General features: G+C 63.5%; 1 protein-coding gene across 1 annotated transcript; it reads left to right on the forward strand.

Annotated features, from left to right (window-relative positions):
• Nucleotides 1-475: 475 nt before the first annotated feature.
• CD81 (CD81 molecule) lies at nt 476-21,051 on the forward strand. The gene is made up of 8 exons (XM_031015795.3): nt 476-791; nt 14,056-14,170; nt 17,744-17,841; nt 18,621-18,695; nt 19,070-19,174; nt 19,523-19,624; nt 20,281-20,367; nt 20,457-21,051. The coding sequence occupies exons 1-8, from the start codon at nt 726-728 to the stop codon at nt 20,517-20,519; spliced, it is 711 nt and encodes a 236-aa protein (XP_030871655.1). The 5' UTR covers nt 476-725; the 3' UTR covers nt 20,520-21,051.
• The last annotated feature ends 369 nt before the right edge of the window (nt 21,052-21,420 follow it).

Genomic DNA, 21,420 nt, shown 5'->3' on the forward strand with positions numbered 1-21,420 from the left:
AGAGCAATGTGAGCAAAACTTGCTGTCTTTGCAAAGCCAACCACTGTGGCATCACCTCCTTCAGGAAGCCCTCCCGGATTGTCCAAGGTGCTCACCTCCTTTGGGGAGCCCTCCCAGATTGTCCAAGGTGCTTGAGGGAGGGAGGAATGGGTTGTTCTCCCGGCACCGGGGCTGCACTTCTGGGCAGACGCTGCATGCCTGTCTTCAGGCGCGGCCCTGCTGCCACCCCCTCGGGGGCTCGGAGCGCGACAGCAGCTTGGGGACGCCTCCCGCGCCCAGCACGGTGCACCTGGGCCCTGAGGTCCTGGCCGAAACGCGCCAAGTTGGGGGTAGGTGCAGCGACCCCATACCCCTCGGCTGCGCGCCCTGGCGGCAGGAGGCGGGGCCGGGGGCGGGGCGTGAGCTGGCCGGGGCGGGGCCTACGGAGGGGCGGGACCGCGGCGCCCTATAAGTAGTGCTGAGCGAGGCGCGCGCCCGGCCAGAGAGCGAGCGCGCAACGGCGGCGACGGCGGCGACCCCACCGCGCATCCTGCCAGGCCTCCGGCGCCCAGCGCCCTACGCGCCCTACGCGCCCCCGCGCCCCCGCGCCCCCGCGCCCCTTTCTTCGCGCCCCCGCCCCTCGGCCCGCCAGGCCCCCTTGCCGGCCACCCGCCAGGCCCCGCGCCGGCCCGCCCGCCGCCCAGGACCGGCCCGCGCCCCGCAGGCCGCCCGCCGCCCGCGCCGCCATGGGAGTGGAGGGCTGCACCAAGTGCATCAAGTACCTGCTCTTCGTCTTCAATTTCGTCTTCTGGGTAAGGGCTGGGCCGGGGGCCGGGGCGGGAGGGGGCGGGCACACACTCCACGTTGGGCAGGTCCCGCGGCAGCGTGCTAGGCCCCGCGGGCGCGGCGCGGGCCGCGAAGTTGTGGGGCCACCTGTGGGCTCCAGGGGCGGGGTGGGGGGTCGCCCGGGGCCACCGCGGCCCCCGACATTGGGGCTGAGGGCTGCGAGCCGAGTTTCGGGGCCTCTGTGCTCGGGGGCCCACCTCTGCGGCCGGGCCGGGGCTGCTGGGGGCCGCCGGGCAGTTCCCGCTAAGTGGTGGTGATGGGTGCGGTGGTCGCGGGTCGGGACCCGAGTACCCGGCCGCCCCTCAGCTAAGGAGGGGCCTGCGCGGGTCCCTGGCCGCGGATTCCGGACTGCTGCTTCGCGGGGACGAGGGGGGGACTCGCGGGCGGGACTCCTGGCGCCCCGCCCCCATGAGCTCATCAAGAGCCGCCGCCCCTGGATGGTGGGGCGGGGGCGCACACTTTGCCCGAGGTTGGGGGCGATCCGCCTCACTCTTTCCCCAGCCCAGCTCACTCTCCAATCTGCGGTCACCACCCGAGACCTTCCTGGGGGTCGCGCCTAAAAGGAGCGCAGACTCCCGCCGGGATGGCCCAGAAGCTGGGGTGCGCGCACCCTGGCCGTCCCTGCCTGGGAGCCGATCTCCCTCTCCTCACCTAGACACGTTCCAGCGGAGGCCTCCTCCCAGAAGGGCTCTGGAGGCCTCGCAGGAGTGGGGATCCCGCGGTTCTGAGTTGGCACAAGGAAGAGAGTGGCACCAGGGGACTGGAGTGGATGGCAGGGTCCGGGAGTGGGGCCACTGCTTTGCAAGAGGGGCCCCCACGCTGGGCATCTTTGGGTGCCAGCGTGGGTGGAGGAGGGTCTTTTGCTGAGAATGGCTTTCTCCTGACCGCAGTCTTTGCTGCTGGGAAGTGACTGATGGGCTTTCGCCTTTTGTTTCCATTTCCTGTCGGTGTTAGAATTGGGGAGGGGGTGGAAATCCCTTCTTGGCCTGGAAGGACTGGAGTGGGTGTCCATGGCCACGGCCTCCCCGTGGCCACGCCCCTGGGCATAGACTGCAAGCCCCTCCCCGTGCCCCCCAGGCTGTCACCCCCTTCTCGTGGAAGACTCGGCTGATGTCCCAGTGGACCGAGTGTTTCTCAAGTTGAGGCAGGGAGGGCAAACTTTTAAAATGGCCCCTGGAGCCAGTGTGTGGGACCAGAGACATCTGTTTCCCATCTGGACGGCCGAGGATCCCAGTGCGGATCTGGGGCAGGGAGATTATTTGGAGGGGGAAGGACGGAGGCTGAACTGAACTCTCAGCTGGGAGAGGAGTGGGGCAGTCACATCCCACCTTCCCCAAGCCGGGCTGTTCTGCACAGCCTGCTTGGGACGCTGGTGGGAGTCACTGTGGCCTTCGGCACTGCCCTGGCAGTGGGGGCAGCGAGGCCATTTGGGAGGGGCTCGCCTTCCCCAGGCCCGGCCCTGGGACCTCAGCCGTTGCTTAGTGGTGGCCTGCTTCAGCCCAGGCATGTGGGAGAGGCACCAGACACAGGATGTCCCTCTGCCGGCCTCTGAAGCCCCATCCCCTGACCAGGCGAGTGTGGACCTGGGGGTGGGGACTGAGGGAGGGTGTGGACCTGGGGGCAGGGGCTGAGGGTGGGTGTAGGCCTGGGGGTAGTAGGGGCTGAGGGAGAGTGTGGACCTGGGGGTAGGGGCTGAGGGAGGGTGTGGACCTGGGGGCAGGGGCTGAGGGAGGGTGTGGACCTGGGGGCGGGAGTTGAGGGAGAGTGTGGACCTGGGGGTAGGGGCTGAGGGAGGGTGTGGACCTGGGGGTAGGGGCTGAGGGAGGGTGTGGACCTGGGGGTAGGGGCTGAGGGAGGGTGTGGACCTGGGGGTAGGGGCTGAGAGAGAGTGTGGACCTGGGGGCGGGGGCTGAGGGAGGGTGTGGACCTGGGGGCGGGGGCTGAGGGAGGGTGTGGACCTGGGGGCAGGGGCTGAGGGGGGGTGTGGGCCTGGGGGTAGGGGCTGAGGGAGGGTGTGGACCTGGGGGCGGGAGTTGAGGGAGAGTGTGGACCTGGGGGCAGGGGCTGAGGGAGAGTGTGGAGCTGGGGGCAGAGGCTGAAGGGGAGTCACGGGAGGGGACTTCTCCGGAGGTGGATTTTTGCTCTCTGGACGGTGCGTCAGCACTGGGTGAGCCCCTCCTGCCTGCCCAGGCTGAGAGGTCTCCCTGGCAGCCCCCTGGGAGTGTCGCCAGGGCGGGCCTGGAAGTTTCCCAGGCAGCTGGGGTGGAGACCTGACACATCCCAAGGGTGCTTGTTATTAAGGCTCAAGGAAATGTCTCCGAGGCCTCGCCGCTCCTCTCCCCAGGGCCTGCTCCCTGCAAAGCATTGAGAACTGAGTCCGTCCACAGTCACTGTGGACCCACCCATCCACTGGGGCTCAGTGGTAGCCAGCAATGCTAGGCTGGGTGAGGTGGGGTTGGTGGGCATCACCCTGGTGGACCCCCCTCCACCCTGGTGTCGCAGGGTGTGTGGCTGAGAGCACAGTGCCATGGGCTTGGGCCTCCTTGGTGGAGTCCCCACCACACTGCTCTGGTCCTGGGCCTCGGCCTTCCCCGTCTGCAGTGGGGGCCCTCAGTGAGCCTACCTCCTGGTGGTGTTGGTGGATTTGCTGACATGCCTGATTGTTGACAGGGGGCTTGGTGCAGGAAGGGCTCAGGGCGTGGGTGTTGGCCAGGGGTCCAAAGGGACCTCTGCCTCAGAGAGCCCAGCCCAGGCAGGCAGGATGTGCAGTGGGGAAGGGGCTTCAGGAACCCTGCAGGGTCCAGAAGGACACGGTGCAGTCCTGTGGCTCAGGGGAGGCTGGTGGGGAGGAGGTTGACAATGGATATCTGGATGGGGCACTTGTTAGGAGTTCCATTTTAGAGAGGAAAAAGGCCTTGCCTGTGGGAGAAGGCAGCTGGGGTAGCCTGACCTCTTTCCCAGGAAGGAGCCCCCACACACACGCACAGGCACTCACACACACGAATGTGCACACACGCACACTCCCACCTGCACACACACTCACACTCTTGCTGTCTCCCTTCCCAAGCCAAGGTGCGAGGGGGAAGGTCCGGGCAGCGTGCACCTGCGCCCTGACCACTTTGGGGGCCAGTGAGAACTGGGCTCCCTGGGTGCGGGGCGGGCCCAAGCAGGGAGGACATTGCAGACGCCCTGGCCAAGCAGCATGGAAATCCTGTCCCTTGGGTGAGTCTTGGAGCCTCCATCAGAGGCGGCTGGCACCTGAGACCCACCTGCTGCCAGGAGCAGGGCAGGAGAGTTTGTGTCCCAGGACAGGGAACTGGCCTGTGGGAGCCTTGCCTTCCTCATCTGTGTAATGGATATAAGAGTCTTCTCCTCGGGGGCTGGCCAGGGAGCCCAGAAGAGGTGTCACCAGTCCCCGCAGGGAGAAGAGCGGTGTCCCCCGCCTGGGACTGGCTGCTCCCCCAAGCTAATGCAGCTGGTAGCCACCTCCCAGTGGCAGGGCAGCCAAACCCGGCCGGGAAAGAGACTGATTAGAAGCCTCGCTAACGGGTATTTCTCGCTTCCAGACAGCACATGACTGTCACTTGGCAGGTCTGTCGCCGTCCTTCCGGGAGAGGGGCTGCAACCCTGGCTGGCGCTGTGGGGGAGGGGGCTAGGACATCCTGTGCCTGCTTTCACCAAGTGGGTGTGTGGACTTTCCCTGGCTCCCCCAGGCTGTCTGGCTGCACAGCTTTGGGGAAATGGCCACTGGGCCAAGCGGGCTGAGAAGAGGAAGTCTGTGGTTTGTCTCTGCTACAGACTGGCCCCAATGAGGCTGTCCAGCAGTGCAGGGCACAGAGCAAAAGCAGGGAGGTATGGGCCTACTTCCCCGGTCGCCCCTGTGGCTGGCTGTGGCTCTGCCGGGTGCTGAGAAGTCACTCGCCCTCCCTGCGGTCACCAGGGTGCATGCCCGAAAGCCCTCCATTCTTTCCTGGGTTTGAGGGTCCTTCTCCTGCACCCACCCCAGCGCCCAGTTCAGCTCAACTTTCAGAAATCTGGTTCACCCCCAATCCCTTTCTCATAACTGCTTCCAAGCCCAGACAAGGAGACAGACCCCAAACGATCCCCACCCCTATTTCCACACCTGAAATCGCACCACGGGAAGAGCTTTGCTCATAGAGTCAATAAGGCTTAGAGTCCAGGCGCCTGTGCGAGGGAGCAGGTCATCACCCTTGTACCCACCGTGGTTTTAGACAGGACCCTGAGGTTGGGGTGGGGCTGGGGCTGGGGAGGAGCCAGGTGCCCTGCCCCTTGCTTGGGCCCCGTGTCCCTGTGATCCAGGCTGGGCGTGCTATGGGTGCTGGGTGATATTCCAGCCCTGCAGGTGTCCGCCTTGTTCCCAACACCCCTCTGGGCAAGAAGAACCAGGCTCACCCAGAAATGGGCTTCAGTGATCTCCACTTCCAAGTCGTCCCCACCTGCCTCGTAGGACACAGTGGTACCTGGTATGCTGGGCAGCCTTCCAGGAACCTCTGGACTTACTCAGTGTCCCCCAGCCCTACACACCATTCTTTGTGTTTCTGGGCCAAAACTAAGCCCCCCAACCTGGGCTGCAGAGCAAGTGCTGAATCATGAGATACCCTTGAGGGTCCTCTAGGTAGGCCCCCAGTGCTGGAGGAGTCCCCTCAGGCAGGAGGCCATGCCCAAGGGTGTGGAAGGTAAGCTGGCGGCCGGATCTCACTTTTGGGGCCGTAGGCTTCCTGCACTGGCCGCCAATGCCATGGCCGTGGGATGGCCAGGATAAGGCATCTGCCCCCCACCCCCACCCCCCGCACAAGGTCTTTGAGGGCTGCGGGCTCAAGGAGTTGCGGTAGGGCTGGGGGACCAGGGGCATAGAGCTCGTAAGCGCCTCTCTCCAGGATGTGGGTGGCCCAGCAGGGGAGCTTTGAGAGTCCAGGTGTGAGATTCCAAATGCTAGGGGCCTGAGAGGGGTGAGCGACCAGCTTGGCCAGAGCCTGGTGGCTCACGCCCCCACCCCACCTTGCCCTTCTCTCTGGTGATGTGCTCTCCCACCACGTTTGGAAAGTTACTGCCTCCCTCTTCCTCAGCCCCTCGGGCTCCCAGTTATGGAAGTGGCGTGATTCAGAGAAGGTAAAGGATGGGAGGGAGAGGGCTGGGTGATGGGGGACCCCGCAGGGCACCCTGTGCTGTTACATGGAGCTCCAGGATCAGGGCAGGTGGGCAGCCTGGGGTCCTCACTTCTCTCCCCAGCCAGGCCAAGTCCCTCACAGCCCTGCCAGGAGCATGATATCTGCTGCGGTGCAGAACTAATATCAAAGCTCAACCCCAGGTAACAGTGTAGGTAAAACAGATGACAGGGCATGAGACTCACCCCAGGACAGGCGAAGGACCCAGGCTGATGGGGGCCCAGAACAGTCCTGATCCTGGAGCTCCTTCCCGAGTGGGACCCCAGGGGTTTCCGAGGGGCTTAGAGTAGGGCTTAGAGGCTTAGAGTAGGGCTAGGGACTTCCTGGCTTCCCTGCCTCGGGAACAGCTGGCCCTGGAAGGGGCTTGGTCCTCGGGGCACTGGTGCCCACCACCCCTGATGCCTGGGAGACACCAGCATCCTCTGAGCATGTGCCCGTCCTCCTGGTCCCGAGGGAAGTGACTCCTTACATCCCCCAGCTGGCGGGGCCAGAGGGCCAGCATCCTCGCCTGACACCTATTTTTAGATGCTGAGACAGGCGGCTTCCTCGGGGCCAGGGGCCCTGTGAGTGGAGCTTCCGCTTCCTGGCCTAGGAGAGAATTCCTGCTCCTCTTCCCTCCATGCTGCCTTTTTGCCCCTGGAGGCCACAACGGGGTCAGAGGGGCAGCTGCTCACCACCTAGGAGGGCCCGAGAGGGCCCCACGTCACCCAGGGAGGAGTCTGGCCCCGTCCCCAACCTCCACATCCAGGCCTGGCACTGCCCCTTCTTGGTGGGCAGAGAGTGAGGGGTTGGCCTGCGGGGACCCAGGCTGGAGGGGCCGTTCACCTCCGGCCCCCAGCGTCTCTTCCTGGAAGCACCTTGGTGAGCCCCTCCCCTCCTTCACCCAGTATCTCCAGGGGTACTTCCTCCTTTCCTTCCTGCCTCAGGGCCTCACTGTCCTCCTGGGGAGGGTGTCTCAGGCCCCAGCACCTCCCAGTGGCTGAGCCGAATGGGCACTTCCCGGTGTGTTTCCCACATGTGCAGTCCCCAGGTGTCGGTGAGCAGGCACAGAGCCCGCAGCGTGGCCCTGCCTGGTGGCCCCTCTTCCCAAGAGCATCAAGGGAGGGCCTGGACTAGAGACACACAGATGCCCAGCCTGTACGTAAAGGCGGGTGAGCTGATGTACCATCGTCCTCGTCCCACACTGGGGTGCCTGGGCAGGACTTGGGGTGACCACTTGGCCCGTCTGGGTGGGGGTGAGGTATGGGTGGGGCGACCAGATCCCTGCCCCTTCCTGCAGCTGTGGGGGTGTGTGTGCTGGCCTGGAGAGCTCCCACCCAAAGTTCTGGCTCCTGGCTGTCCGGGGCCTGCGGGGGCAGCGGGCAGCTGGCATGGGTAGGGGAGCTGACCTAGGCCTGCCCGGGCAGCGCCTGCTGCCTTTTGCTCCCTTTCAGCTGCTTCTTGGAAACAGCGGACAGGCTGGGCAGGAACCCAGTGTGCTTGGCAGCCCCCCTTTTAAAGTCGATTCTGTTATTTATTAATTCCCAGGAAGGAGAAAGAAAGAAACAATCCTTCATAGAGTACAAACACTGCTTTTAGTAGCCTTGCAAGGAGCCCTCCAGGAACCCCACAGGTTACCTGGGCTCCATCCTGAGAGCCACCCTCCATCCCCAGTCCCCAGCAGAGCATCTTGTGGGGTGGGGCGGCTTGTGGGGTGGGGTGCCTCGGGAGGCGGGGTGTCTCGGAAGGCGGGGCGTCTCAGGAGGCGGGGTGGCTTGTGGGGTGGGGCATCTCCTGGGGTGGGGCGTCTTGTGGGGTGGGGCGTCTCGTGGGGTGGGGCATCTTGTGGGGTGGGACGGCTTGTGGGGTGGGGCGGCTTGTGGGGTGGGGCGTCTTGTGGGGTGGGGCGTCTTGTGGGGTGGGACGGCTTGTGGGGTGGGACGTCTCGGGAGGTGGGGCATCTCTGGGGCCCGGCCACTTGGGAGGCGGGGCATCCTGGGGGCGAGGCATCTCAGAGGGCGCCTCCGGAGGCTGGAGTATCTTGGGAGGTGGGAGCAGGTGGCAGAGAGGCTTCCCACAGGTGAGCTTTGAGCAGGGAGGTGCCTGTATGGATGGCTCTGTGGGGAGAGGGATGACAGGAGTTCCAGATTCCAGCACTTACGAAACCTCACAGTGAGGGAGAGCTAAGTGCTGCTGTGCAGGCTAAGTTGTGTGCATGTCAGCTTCTGCACTTTTATTTCCTTGTTTGTAGACAAGGCAGAGAGAAGCTGAGATGGGGCTGAGGTCGCCTTGGTGAAAGGCACTCAGCAGCCAGGGCCTTGGGCTGCCCTCTCTCATCACCGTGAAAGTGGGACTCTCTTTTAACTGACATCGGGCTCCATAGTTACTCTAGTCCTAACTTTGATGGATCCTAAAAGTGCACTTCTAAGGACGCGGCTTCGGTGTTTCCCATGCCGCTGCTTGCCCCTGGGAAGCGTTGGCTCCGCCTCGGAAGAAGTTAGCACCAAGATGGCAGCCTGGGGTCTTTGGGGCCCAGAAGAAACACTGGCCCCTGGGGAGTTCAGTCATCAGGGACTTAGGATGTGGGGGCTTTTCAGACAGCTTTATTTAGACGTGATTGACACACAGTAAATGCAGATGTTTAAATGGTACAACTTGATAAGTTTTGACAAATTTATACCCCCGTGAAACCATCGCCAACTCCCCAGGTGCCCCTGGGGCCCTTGGGATCTCTGCTTCCTGCCCCTCCTCCCCGTCCCAGGGCAACCACGGGCCGTCGCTGTGGGTGCACACAGCATGCATTTCTTCAACAAGCGGACTCAGAAGGCACTTGCACATCGTTGCTGTTCTGCCTCTTTGGTTCAGCATGATTACCCAGAGGCGCACCCGTGCCGTGGCGTGCCCGTCGTCTATGCACCCGTGCTGTGGCGTGCCCGTCGTCCGTGTGGCATGCCTGTCGTCTGTGTGGCATGCCTGTCGTCTGTGCACCCGTGCTGTGGCGTGCCTGTCGTCTGTGCACCCGTGCTGTGGTGTGCCCGTCGTCTGTGCACCTGTGCTGTGGCGTGCCCGTTGTCTGTGTGGCATGCCTGTCGTCTGTGCACCCGTGCTGTGGCGTGCCCGTCGTCTGTGCACCCGTGCTGTGGCGTGCCCGTCATCTGTGCACCCGTGCTGTGGCGTGCCTGTCGTCTGTGCACCTGTGCTGTGGCGTGCCCGTTGTCTGTGTGGCATGCCTGTCGTCTGTGCACCCGTGCTGTGGCGTGCCCGTCGTCTGTGCACCCGTGCTGTGGCGTGCCCGTCGTCTGTGCACCCGTGCTGTGGTGTGCCCTTCGTCTGTTCCTTTTATTGCCGGGCAGGGTTGCACCCACGTGTGCAAGCCAGCGACGGACCCCAGGTTTCATCTGTTCACCGGTCTGTTCCTTTTATTGCCGGGCAGGGTTGCACCCACATGTGCAAGCCAGCGACGGACTCCAGGTTCACCCATTCACCGGTCAGTGGGCATATGGGTTGTTTCAGTTTGGGGCATTTACAAGAAACGTTGCTAGAACATTTGTGTACAAGTCTTGTGTGAACCCTAGTTCATTTCTCTTGGGTAACCTGTGCGTGGAGCAGCTGGGTCATGTGGTGAATGTGGGTTTCACTACTTAAGCAGCAGTTTTACGTAACTGCCAAACCGTTATTCAAGGTGGCTGGACCGTTTTACAGCCCAAGTTGTGTGCGTCCCAGTTGCCTCCCCCAGCAGCATGTGGTGTGGTTGGTCTTTTTCGTGGCAGCCAATCCACTGGGTGCGCTGGGGATGTAGCTGCAGCTTGACCTGGGTTCCCTGGCGAGGTGGAGCATCTCTTCATGTGCTTATTTGCTGTGTGTGGATCTTGTGGGGAAGGGTCTGTTCCTGTTTTTTGCCCATCTTTCAAAGATTGGGTTGCCAGTTTTCTTGCTGTTGAGTTTGGAAAGCTCTGCATACGTTCAGGGCACAGGTCCTTTACCAGGCTCTGCCCCATGTCTTCCAGAGAGCAGGTGTCTTTCACGTTCCTGACTCTGGGGAACCTCTAGCCCTGCCACATGGGGTTTGTTATGGGGCAGGGGCACCTGTGCCTTTCCCACCACGGGGCTTGGGGATTTGGTGCTGCCATTGCCCTCCCTCATTGGTGGCCCTAGGGGGGTCCCTCCGCCTCCGTTTCCTCATCCAGAAACCGGGAGTGACCATCACCACCATTGTTGTCACCTAGCTCCAGCTCAAGGTCCCTGCTGAAGGTCGGAGAGCTTGGCATGGCCCCCTGTTTGTCCATGCTAGGGCTGGGAAGACCAAGGCCCAGGTGAGGCCTCTGCCCAGTGCCTGGCACTCCTTCCTGCCCCACTTTTCCACCCAGGGTGGCTCCCGACTACTTCTGGTAGCCTTGGGGACAGTTGAGGTGGACAGACTGGCGTCACCCCCATTTCCGGCTGTCCCTCCCACCCCCTCCTGGCCCAGCTGTTCTGCCCTATTAAAAGTCACATGGGCCCTCAGGTCCTTCCTGGTGTTGGCCCAGGCTCTTTCAGGCCCTGCAGGCCAGGACCAGCCTTCCCTGCAACCCTCAGCAGAGGCCTGGGGCCGGGGCTTGTCTAGGGGCAGCCTCCCCGTTCGGCCCTGGAGTCTGAACAGAAGCGCCTTCCCAGAGCACAGCAAGAAGCTGCAACGTGGCCTGAAGTCCCACCGATAGCAGGTTTGGGGTTTAGGCTGAGCTTTGCCATCACTACCTTTCTGTTAGGACGGTGTGCCCCATTAGATGGGATCACCCCCTCAGCGCCCAGGCTAGAGGAGGGGCAGTCCCTGCCCAGCCGGGAGGGCTGGGGGTGGATGGGCCTCTGCAGAGCAGCTTCTGAGCCAGGCATGGTTCCATGATCAGCTCTGTTTTATAGAGGGGGACACTGAGGAACGGGGAGCCTGGGGACCTTCCAGTGGCCCCACAGCTCCTGTGGCTGAGTCAGGGTTTGTCACCAGGCCTCTGTGGGGATGAGGCTCCCCCATCCACCTGCCCCACTCTGTCCTGGAACAGCTCTCAAAACGGTCTCTGGACCACAGTTTCAAAACAAAATAAGCAATGTTTTCAAAGGCGCTGGAGGAAGCCAGAGTTACCACGGCAACTCTCGGCCTCGCCACTTCCTCCCGCCAGGCTGCAGCTGAAGCCAGCTCAGGAGGGCAGCGGGGTGAGGACAGCCAGGCTCTCTGGGGCCACCCCCAGCCCCCACCCTTCCTGCCTCTCCTGCACTGTCCACGGCCCTCCCTGTGCTCCCACGGGTATAGTGGGCACAGAAGAACCAGGAGCTGTCTGCCCCTGCAGGATTCTGGAAGCCAGGGGCCCCTGGCCTCCCTGGGGCCTTGTCATGTGAGGGGCACACGTGGGGTCCCAGCTGCCAGATGGCTTCCAGCGCTGCCCGCAGGTGTATGTTGGGCCCTTGGTGACTCTAATGCACCTTCCACTCGGCACAGAACAGCTTCATTCTGGGGCCTGGGCAGGGGAAGTAGGCTGCCATCCTCGCTAAACCAAAGTGTGAAAATTGAGTTGAAACTCCCATAGGAGGGCAGGAGGCACAGCTCCTCAGAAGAAGGTCTGAGAAACCACAGCCCAGGTTGTTGTGTCGGGTGTGTGGAGAAGGTGCTCTGTCAGTCCTGCTACAGGGGGACCATCAACAGCCCCTTTGGGGTGAGAGCTCCATGGCTGCTGGCACCAGCAGCCCCTATGAGGCTTATTTTATTTTTGAGACAGGGTCTTGCTCTGTCACCGAGGCTGGAGTGCAGTGGCACAATCATAACTCACTGTAGCCTCAACCTCCTGAGCTCAAGCGATCCTCCCGCCTCAGCCTCCAAAGGTGCTGGGATTACAGGCGCTTGCTACCACACCCAGCCCCTCTGGCTTTATTGTTTGCCAGGCCCAGCTCAGGTCCCGGAGGAGGGGAGATAGGAGTGTGAGGGAAAGGGGGAAGAGGTATAGATCCCCCAGCTCCTCCACCCACCCGAACCCTCACCGAGGCCCTAGACCCTAGACCGGCCTGACCGGGTAGTCCTCAGGGCTTTCCCTGGGTGCAGGCCATGGTGCTGGGGCCTGAAGCTCACACTCTGCTGAGCACAGCCCCCTGCCCACCCCCGCCCTGGGGCCCTGCTTCCCTGGCCACGGCCATTGGAACAGGAGTGGGGCTGTCCAGGTGGTGTTCTTGGGTCCAGCCCTCAGTTTCTCTTCTGCAGTTGACCGGCAGCCCTGCATCTGTGGTGGGGTCGGCGCCTGGTGCTGGTGAGGCAAGGCCTCAGCTGCTGGGACAGGACCTGCCTGGCACCCAGCTGGTGGCAGAGCCAAGCATTCCGACTCAGCTCTGGGAGCAGCTGCCTTCTGGGCTGGCATTCTCCGCCAGGGGGATTGTGTCCTCGTGTCCCCCCCGGGTGCCTCCTCACCTGGCTGATTTCATCTCCTGTCCCCCTGCCTCCTCCTCCAGGAAGCCCCCAGGGCCTGGCCCTCCGTGAGAGTGGCATGGAGGAGGAAGAAGACTCGCCCAGGCCCATGGGAGTCGGATGGTGGCCGCACTTGTGGGGCCCTGACCCCATAGGCTTCTTCAGCACTCCCTGGCCTGGGTGATCCCTGCCTGAGGGCTGTGCACGGCTCCTCTGCCAGACCAGATTTTAGGGGATTCTTGTACTGTCCTCCTGGAGCAGCAGGGGATAAAGCCTGACCCACCCAGACTGTCCAGCAACAAGGGCCTCCTGCTGTGGGCCAGGGACCCTGGAACTGACCAATTGTGTCCTAGGGACGCAGTGTCCCCAGGCTGCTAGAGGGCTGTGGGGCCCTGTTTCATGCCTGAAGCAGGAAGAAACCCCAGGAGAGGTCTGAAGGGGACCCAGCCCCCACCCCGTCTAGCAGGGAGGAGCCTCTGCAAGAGGCCGAGGGGTGCTGGAGTGGAGGAGGATAGAGGCAGCAGGACTCAGGGTCACTGGTCATTTATGGGGATCACACAGCTGCAGTGTGCCCTGCATGGTGCTAGGCACCAGGGACAGCAGAGGACAAGCCTGTGTCCTCTCCCACCACCAGAGGGCTGGGCACTGCCCCTAGGGAGAGAGGGGGCCTTGGTGTGTGCAGCGGGGGGCCTGGGGCACGTGCCTGGCCTGGTCAGATGATCAGAGTGGGCTGGGCTGGGCCTGGTCTGGGGCCCAGTCTCAAGGGCAGACCCCACCTGGCTAGAGTTGGTTGTGTGCACACTGGACGACCCGGCATTGAAGGCCTCTCCTCTCTGTGAGCCCCATCCCCACCTGCCAGACTCCCAGCACAGCCCGCTTCCTGCCCCAGCTGCTGAGCGACAGCGCTGGGCCGGCTTCTGCGCGCCCCTTCCCCCAGCCCATCTTGGAAACCACAGCAGTGTCCTTCCTCCCAAGTTTCCCTTCCCAGGGCTGACATCCCACAAACCCCGCAGGCCCTGGTGCCTACAGCTTGGCCTGGTAACATCAAATCCTACCCTCTCCTCCTGGCAGCAAAGATGGGGTGCCCCCACCCCAGAGTTCTCAGCACCCCCAGACAGAAGCAGTCCCCCAGCGACCTCAGAACTCTTGGGGCACTGCCACAGCCTTGCAGGAGGGGGCAGTGTTCCTGGGATGCTCAGGTCCTGGTATCACCTCTGGCCAGATATGGAAGGTGAAACTACAGGGCGTCCAATTCACCTTGAACTTCAGATAAACACCAGATTATTTTTTTGTATGTCCCGTGCAATATTTGGGACACACTTACCCTAAAGAAGTATTCTGTTTTCATCTGAGAGGCAGATTTAACCGGCGTCCCGTGTCTTCCTGGCAGTCCTGCCCTGGAGTCGCACTCCACAAGTGCAGGGCAGGGCCAGGCTCCAAGTAGATGGCGGCCAAAGCACCCACCCTATGCTCCTGACTCCCGGGGCTCTTCAGGGCCTTGCGAAAACCAGCAGCAGAGCTGATACCTGGTCCCTGCTCGGGAGCCAGCAAGGCAGGAGGCCGCTCAGGCCATGCGTGTGGGGTGGGCGCACTCCCTGCTGCAGTGCTCTTGGTACATGTGACACTGTTCCCGCTCTTTCCCAGCTGGCTGGAGGCGTGATCCTGGGTGTGGCCCTGTGGCTCCGCCATGACCCGCAGACCACCAACCTCCTGTATCTGGAGCTGGGAGACAAGCCCGCGCCCAACACCTTCTATGTAGGTGAGTGCACATGTGGCCGCAGACGCATTCAGGGAGGGCTTCCAGGAGGAGGCAGGTCCTAGCCTTTTGGATGGGGACATGGAGGGTGAAAGACAGTCGGGCATGGCGTGTCCGGGCAGGCAGGTGGCCCTGGAAAGGGCTCTGGGCACAAGGGTTGAGATGGAGGTGGGCCTGTAGCCTGCTGGCCCCTCTGGTCTGAGCCAGGGCAGGGGGTGGCAGCTAGGCCTGGGCAGGGACTGTGTGGAGACCTTGCTTATTTTAAGTGTGGGGTTATTTCGGGGGAGGCTCCCTGAGAAGGGTGGGGCTGGATGCCTGGGCCACACAGAGCAGCCGAGGCAGCTGGCACTGTGGAGCCCGGGAGGGAGGGAGGCGGAGGGGGGGGGGAGCTCAAGGGATGGAACCCAGTGAGGGGTGGAGACGGGGCAGGGGAGGGGTGGAGAGGGGTGGAGACGCCCCAGAGGCTGGTGTGACTCAGCTGTCCCTGCAGGCAGCTGCACCTTGCTGCCTTATTAGGCTGCGTGTGGGGGACTGGGCTGCCCTCCCTGCCCCCAGGAGCAGGAGCAGGAGTGATGGAGGAGGAGGAGGGGAGGGGCAAGGCCAGGAGGAGGAGGAGGGCCGTCTCACTGTGCAGAGCAGCGCCCTTCCTCCTGGTGCCCCTGGCAGGGCTGGTGCTGGTGGGGCTCTGGGAGCATTTGTTGAGATGCTTCTGTCCTTGAAAGGAGGCCCCTGGGATGGCCCTGTTGCCCTCACAGGCTGAGGGGTGGGTGAGGTAGACAGCCTGTGTGTCCCCAGTCTTTAGGGCTTCCCTCAGCCGGCAGGTGCCCCCAGGCCTGGAGCTGCAGGGCCAGGCCCCCTGCCAGTTACGGAGGCTGCTTGGCTTGGTTGCTGAACCAGGGCCCCAGGAGGCCAAAATGGCCTCACACCTGCACCATCCCACCTCTTCGTCCAGTCACCCCAGGGCCAGGTGAGGGCCATGGCCACACGGCGTGCCCGTTCCTTCTTCCCCATGCCCCGCTCATGGGTCAGAGGGCCGGTGCTGGGGTCCAGACGGTGTCAACAGGGATGGTCCCTGTCCTCCCCAGAGACAGGAGCCTGTGGCCCACGGAGGGTTTCTGGGCCCAGCTGATCCTGGGGAGGGTCCCATGGCCCTGCCCATAGGTTCCTGGCCTCTCTCGGGAACGTGGTGCCCTCACAGGTGTGTGTCAGGAGGATGGGAAAGGCTGCTTGTCCCAGGGGCTCGTGTGGAGACCACCCCCTGCACGCAGCTGGGGCACTCCTGCCTGCGTCCTCAGAAGCACTCAGCTTAGCTTTGCCCATGTGCCTGGGCTGTGGGTGGCACAGCCTGGCCAGCATCCTCCGATCTCCGAGGGCGCATCTCTACTGGAGGCCCCTCCTGGGCCTCTTGCTCCCCGCTTCCCAGATCATTAGGATATTTGGGGTCCAGAAGGGCCTCCCAGCCATCCTGGGCCTTGTCCTCCAGGGCCACCAGTCCAGCCAGTGACAACCACAGCATCCCCAGCCTGGAACGAGGCTGCCCCCAGCACGTTCCTCGTACTCCTGTCCAGGGACAGGAGGGGCTGCCCCTGCCACCGAGTCCCCTTGTCCAGGACCTGGGGCCTGTGGGTGTGAGGCAGGTGTTCTTGGAAGGGGTCACTCTCCAGGCACCCGGCGGCCAAGGCTTGTGGCTGGAGCAGCTCCCGCTGCTGGGTCGGCGTAGGGCCCCGTGTGGCCGGAGAGGAGCTGAAGGGTCACTTAGCTTCGGGCTGGGGCGAGGACAGGGGACACCCCAGAGAGGTATGCCAGGCCTCCTTCCTGCGCCCCACTCTTGGCAGAAGCAGAGGTCACAGGCTGTGCTGAGGCCCCATGGTGCTGCTCCCACGATGCCAGGGTGAGGCTCGCATTGGAAGCAGGTGTCTGACCTGCATGGTGTCACCGTGGCCACATCAGAGCTCCAGCCCCAGAGCCGCCCACCCTCGGTCCTTGGCTGTGGTTTCCCTGGGCTGGAGGAGCCTGCCGTTGTGTTGGCCACACGACCACAGGACCTGCCACCCCCGACATGGGCTGTGCCTGGGCCCCCACTGGACGGGGACCCCTTGGAGCTCCTCTGGCCACCAAGTCCTCGCCCATTCCAGAATCGGCCTTCTGGAGCCTCTTGCTGTCCCTGATGTGGGCTGGGCCTTGCCAAGGGCTTTTTTTCCTGCGTTGGGAACAGGGTGGATTTGCTGGGCTCACTCCCCTCAGAGACGCTGCGGGTGCGGTGGGTTAGGCCCGAGGGCGTTGAGAGGAGGCTGGGGTGGGACTGGGGCCTGGCAGGGGGTCTGGCAGCCCTGGGCCTCCCACCTCCTGTCAGGACCAAAAAAGGCAACGCGCCCCTCCTGACCTGTACCCCTGAGTGAACCCAACCTTGCAACCCAGGAGTGTCAGGGCCTGAGGGGAGGGAGACCTGGCTCCTGGGCGCCGTGCCCGTAAGGAGGTGGCCACCTGCAGGGCATTCCTGGCAGAGGCTTCATCTGGCCAGGCAGGAGGCTAGGTTGCCGAGCCCCAGATCTGGGCATGTTCTCTGCCTGGCGGTGGGTCCTGCCCCAGGCACCTTCTCCCCTGGACTGGCTGGGCAGGGACAATGGGCCTGGCTGCGAGGAGGGGGCCTGGGCTGCCTTCTGCATTGCCTCGGTGACGGGAGATGGCCCCCGCCTGCTGAGGAATAGGGGAGTGGGCAGGCACTGAGAGACACTGACAGCTGTCCCGAGGGTACAGGGCCCTGTCTCGGTGGCCGGGCCCATGTTTCGGGCCCACAGTGCGCCCCCCACCCTTGGACGGCGCCTTCTCCCTCCACAGGTGCGTGCTGCCCAGCCAGGGAGCGTGGGGGAGTTCGGGAGGGCTGGCCTACACGCCCTGGTCCAGCTGTCCTAGGTGGGGTGCTGGGCTTCAGCCCTCAGCCCAGGGCCTAGGAAGCCAACTTGATCCTCCCCACACAGCAGCCAGGTTCAAATGCAGGTCCCGTAACGGGAGTGCTGCTGTGCAGCCCAGGTTGGGGGGCAGGAGCCAGCAGGGCCCCCCACCCTCTTCTCGCACCACACTGGGGAGGCAGCATTGGTTCCAGTTCCGGTTCCTGGGCTGCCCTCTCAACCCTGGCCTACAGCGGGGCCCACCCTGTGCCTTCTGATGCCACTCCCACCCCACGCCGAGTCCCAGAGGCTTTGGGAGCGGGTGAAGGCGGTGGGTGGCGGGTGGCAGGTGCAGGCCGTGGGTGGTGGGTGTGGCAGGTGGCAGGCCACACCACAGGTGTCATCCCTGCGAAGCACCTGTCGCCAGCACTCAGAGCACTCATGAGATGCACAGTCCCCATGTGGCCTCCTTAGTCTCTGTCCTGTGTCATGGTAGAGGTAACTGAGGCACAGAAAACTCACCAGGCCAGGCTGGGATGTGAGGTCCCTTGCTGCTCATCCCTGGCAGTCAGCAACCCTCCATCTTCCCAGCTGGGCGGCCCGTGGTGGGTTCGGCACCCAGGACCCTCCGGGGTCTTGGGCTGTGACGAGTGTGCAGGCACCCACCCGGTGTCTCTCTCCCCACAAGGCATCTACATCCTCATCGCTGTGGGCGCTGTCATGATGTTCGTAGGCTTCCTGGGCTGCTACGGGGCCATCCAGGAATCCCAGTGCCTGCTGGGGACGGTAAGGCAGGGAGGCGGGCCTGGGCCTGGGCCGGGGAGGGGCTGGGGGCTGCGTCTAGCCCTGAGGAGGGGGCAGAGCTGGTGCTCAGGGCGGAGCCTAGAATTCTGGGGGAGGTGGCTCCTGTGCCCTGCTTTTCCCGTTTGGTTTTTAAATTAAATCCCACCGTGCTTGGTCTCCATCGTGGCCAGTTCCTACGTGGCCGCTCTTCTTTGTCAAAAAATAGCCACAAATATAACAGGTAGCAAGCCTCAGCTCTGAGGCCAGCCTCGGCGTCCCGGGCACACCGCCCCCTGTGGGAAGCCCAGGCCTGGCTGTGCCATCCAGGGCCTGGCCAGTCCAGGAAGAGGGAGCCTGTGCCCGTGTCTCCAATGGGGGAAACTGAGGCAGATCCCATGGCTCCCCCTTCCGTGGGGAGCAGGAACAAGGGGGTGGGGAAGATCAGTCAGGGGTCACGCTGCTGCACACGCCTCCCTGGGGGCTGCAGACATCCTGGACTCACCAGCCTGTGACCCCAAACCACACGCCCCGCCCCATCCACCCCGTCCTGTGGAGCCTGGTGCCGCGTGGGGACATCCTGGGCTTTGACGGCTCCTCCCTGTGCTGAGTTTTAGCCTCTGTGCCCCAGGGCTCCACACAAGCCGCTCAATCCTGGTCAGGTCATGGGCTGCTGGCTCCCACTAGCCCCTCACAGACACGCCTGCTGGGCACCTGGGTGTGTGTCCTTGGGCCCCGCCTACAGCCTGCCCTCTTTCCTCCCTCTGGCCACTGCCCGGCTCCAGTTCTTCACCTGCCTGGTCATCCTGTTTGCCTGTGAGGTGGCCGCCGGCATCTGGGGCTTTGTCAACAAGGACCAGGTGAGCCTGGGTGTGCGGGGACAGGGTGGGGTGGGTGACGGGGGCACCCTCCTGTCCTGTCGCGGGTGGGGGTTGGGCTGACTCATGGCTTGTGGGAGCTCTTTGGGCTCCTCCTGGGTCCCACTTGCCAGGAGGATCTCCAGGGGCTTTATGGAGGAGGCAGCATTGGGGCTGAGCACAAGGCCAGCCTCCCGTGTCCCAGCACTCCCGGGGCAGCTGAGAGTGCAGAGTCCTTGTCCTCTGGGGTCTGGCCTCGAAGCCACCCTGCCCAGGGAGAGCCTGGGAAAAGTGCGTCCGCCTGGGGCGGGGCGGGGCGGGGTGGGGGCAAGGAGGGGGAGGTTCCCCCTGTGCATGTGACCGCACCCCTCCCCCAGATCGCCAAGGATGTGAAGCAGTTCTATGACCAGGCCCTACAGCAGGCCGTGGTGGATGATGATGCCAACAACGCCAAGGCTGTGGTGAAGACCTTCCACGAGACGGTGCGGCCCCCGGGGGCGAGGGCGGGGAGCAGGGCCCTGGGAACCCGGCGGGGTGTGTCTCGTCCTGGATGAATCCTGCCTCCGCCCAGACCTCAGGAGCAGGAGGTGCCCTTGGGACCTCCAGGACCCCTGGGCTCAACTGGTCCTCGGGTGGGAACCTAGTGGGCCAGGCTGGCCCAGGGTGCGGAAAGCTCTGAGCAGCGCAGCTGAGGAGGAAGAAGGCTGGCCCCTGGATGCGTTCTGCAGTGGGAAGCGCTGCGTACCCCTGGCCACCTCCCCATGGGTTCCCTAGAGCCACCGTCCCCCTGGGCACATCCAGGGCTGACCTTGCACCCCTGCTCTCTGCAGCTTGACTGCTGTGGCTCCAGCACACTGACTGCTTTGACCACCTCAGTGCTCAAGAACAATTTGTGTCCCTCGGGCAGCAACATCATCAGCAACCTCTTCAAGGTGCGCGAGGCCGGCGGGGCCGCGCCTGACCCCCCGCATGTCCCACCCCTGGGTGGGGTCCTAGGGGTGGGCAGGTCACACGGCAACCCCACGGGGAGCGACCACACTGGGTGGCATGGCCCCTGTCAGGGCTGCTCTGCTGGGAGGGTTGGGGTGGGACCGCATCTGGCCCACGAGGAAGGCAGGTGCCCTGTGCTGCGCATTCCGGGTGAGGAAGTTGGAGGCTCTGGGTGGTGGGAACTCACCTGCACCCCCAGCTCCACATGTGCACTCGTGGGTGTGGACGCCCCTGACAGCCTGTAGCTGGCAGGGCCTGCAGGCCGTATAGTGCCCTGTGGAAGTTTCCTGCTGAGGCCTCAGTGGAAGTCGTCATCAGTGATGCTTTAGGGGTCCAGTGACACCAGTGACCGTGTCTCAGTGGAAGAGGGCACAGTGTGTCCCAGGCATTTCGCGTTTATGTTAAAACGGGTGGAAGATAGAAAGCCGGCAGAGGCCGGGCCGCCGCACCCGCCTGTTCCGAGGTGGGTAGGGGGTGGGGGGCTGTTCCCAGGATTCCCCTCTACGCTTTCTGTGGTGACCACGGATTACTGCGTGACAACGGGAAGCCGGGAGCCGAGGCCCGGTCCCTGACCACGCGCGCCTGGCCACCCCTGCAGGAGGACTGCCACCAGAAGATCGATGACCTCTTCTCCGGGAAGCTGTACCTCATCGGCATTGCTGCCATCGTGGTCGCCGTGATCATGGTGAGCGGGCAGGGGCGGAGGGCCTGTTCTCTGGGCTGCCCCTTCCGCGGGGCCTTGTGCTGACTGCGCCCCCCACCACCCTCCTGCAGATCTTCGAGATGATCCTGAGCATGGTGCTGTGCTGTGGCATCCGGAACAGCTCCGTGTACTGAGGCCCCGCAGCTCCGGCCACAGGGACCTCTGCAGTGCCCCCCAAGTGACCCGGACACTTCGGAGGGGGCCATCACCGCCTGTGTATATAACGTTTCCGGTATTACTCTGCTACACGTAGCCTTTTTACTTTTGAGGTTTTGTTTTTGTTCTGAACTTTCCTGTTACCTTTTCAGGGCTGACGTCACATGTAGGTGGCGTGTGTGAGTGGAGACGGGCCTGGGTCTTGGGGACTGGAGGGCAGGGGTCCTTCTGCCCCTGGGGTCCCAGGGTGCTCTGCCTGCTCAGCCAGGCCTCTCCTGGGAGCCACTCGCCCAGAGACTCAGCTTGGCCAGCCTGGGGGGCTGTGTCCACCCAGCCCGCCTGTCCTGTGGGCTGCACAGCTCACCTTGTTCCCTCCTGCCCCGGTTCGAGAGCCGAGTCTATGGGCACTCTCTGCCTTCATGCACCTGTCCTTTCTAACACGTCACCTTCAACTGTAATCACAACATCCTGAATCCGTCATTTAATAAAGAAGGAACATCAGGCATGCTACCAGGCCTGTGCAGCCCCTCAGTGCCAGTGGTGTCTGAGACCTAGGGGTTGGCCGGAGGGCAGGGGAGTCCGACATGGGTGGGGCTTGGCTCTGTGGACTCTAGGGTGAGGGTGGGTGGGTCGGGATCCCTGGTGTTCACAAAAGGAGTCACTCTGTAAAATTTGGGGAGTTATTTATTCTGAGCCAAATATGAGCACTGGTGGCCTGTGACACAGCCCCAGGTCCTGAGAACTTGTGCCCAAGGTGGTCCAGCTACTTGATTGTATACATTTTAGGGACATAGGACATTGATCAATACATCTAAGATGTACGTTGGTTTAGTCGGAAAGGTGGGACGATTTGAAGGGGAGGGACTTTCAGGTCATAGG

This window comes from Gorilla gorilla, chromosome 9 (assembly GCF_029281585.2).
Source record: "Gorilla gorilla gorilla isolate KB3781 chromosome 9, NHGRI_mGorGor1-v2.1_pri, whole genome shotgun sequence".
NCBI lineage: Eukaryota > Metazoa > Chordata > Mammalia > Primates > Hominidae > Gorilla > Gorilla gorilla.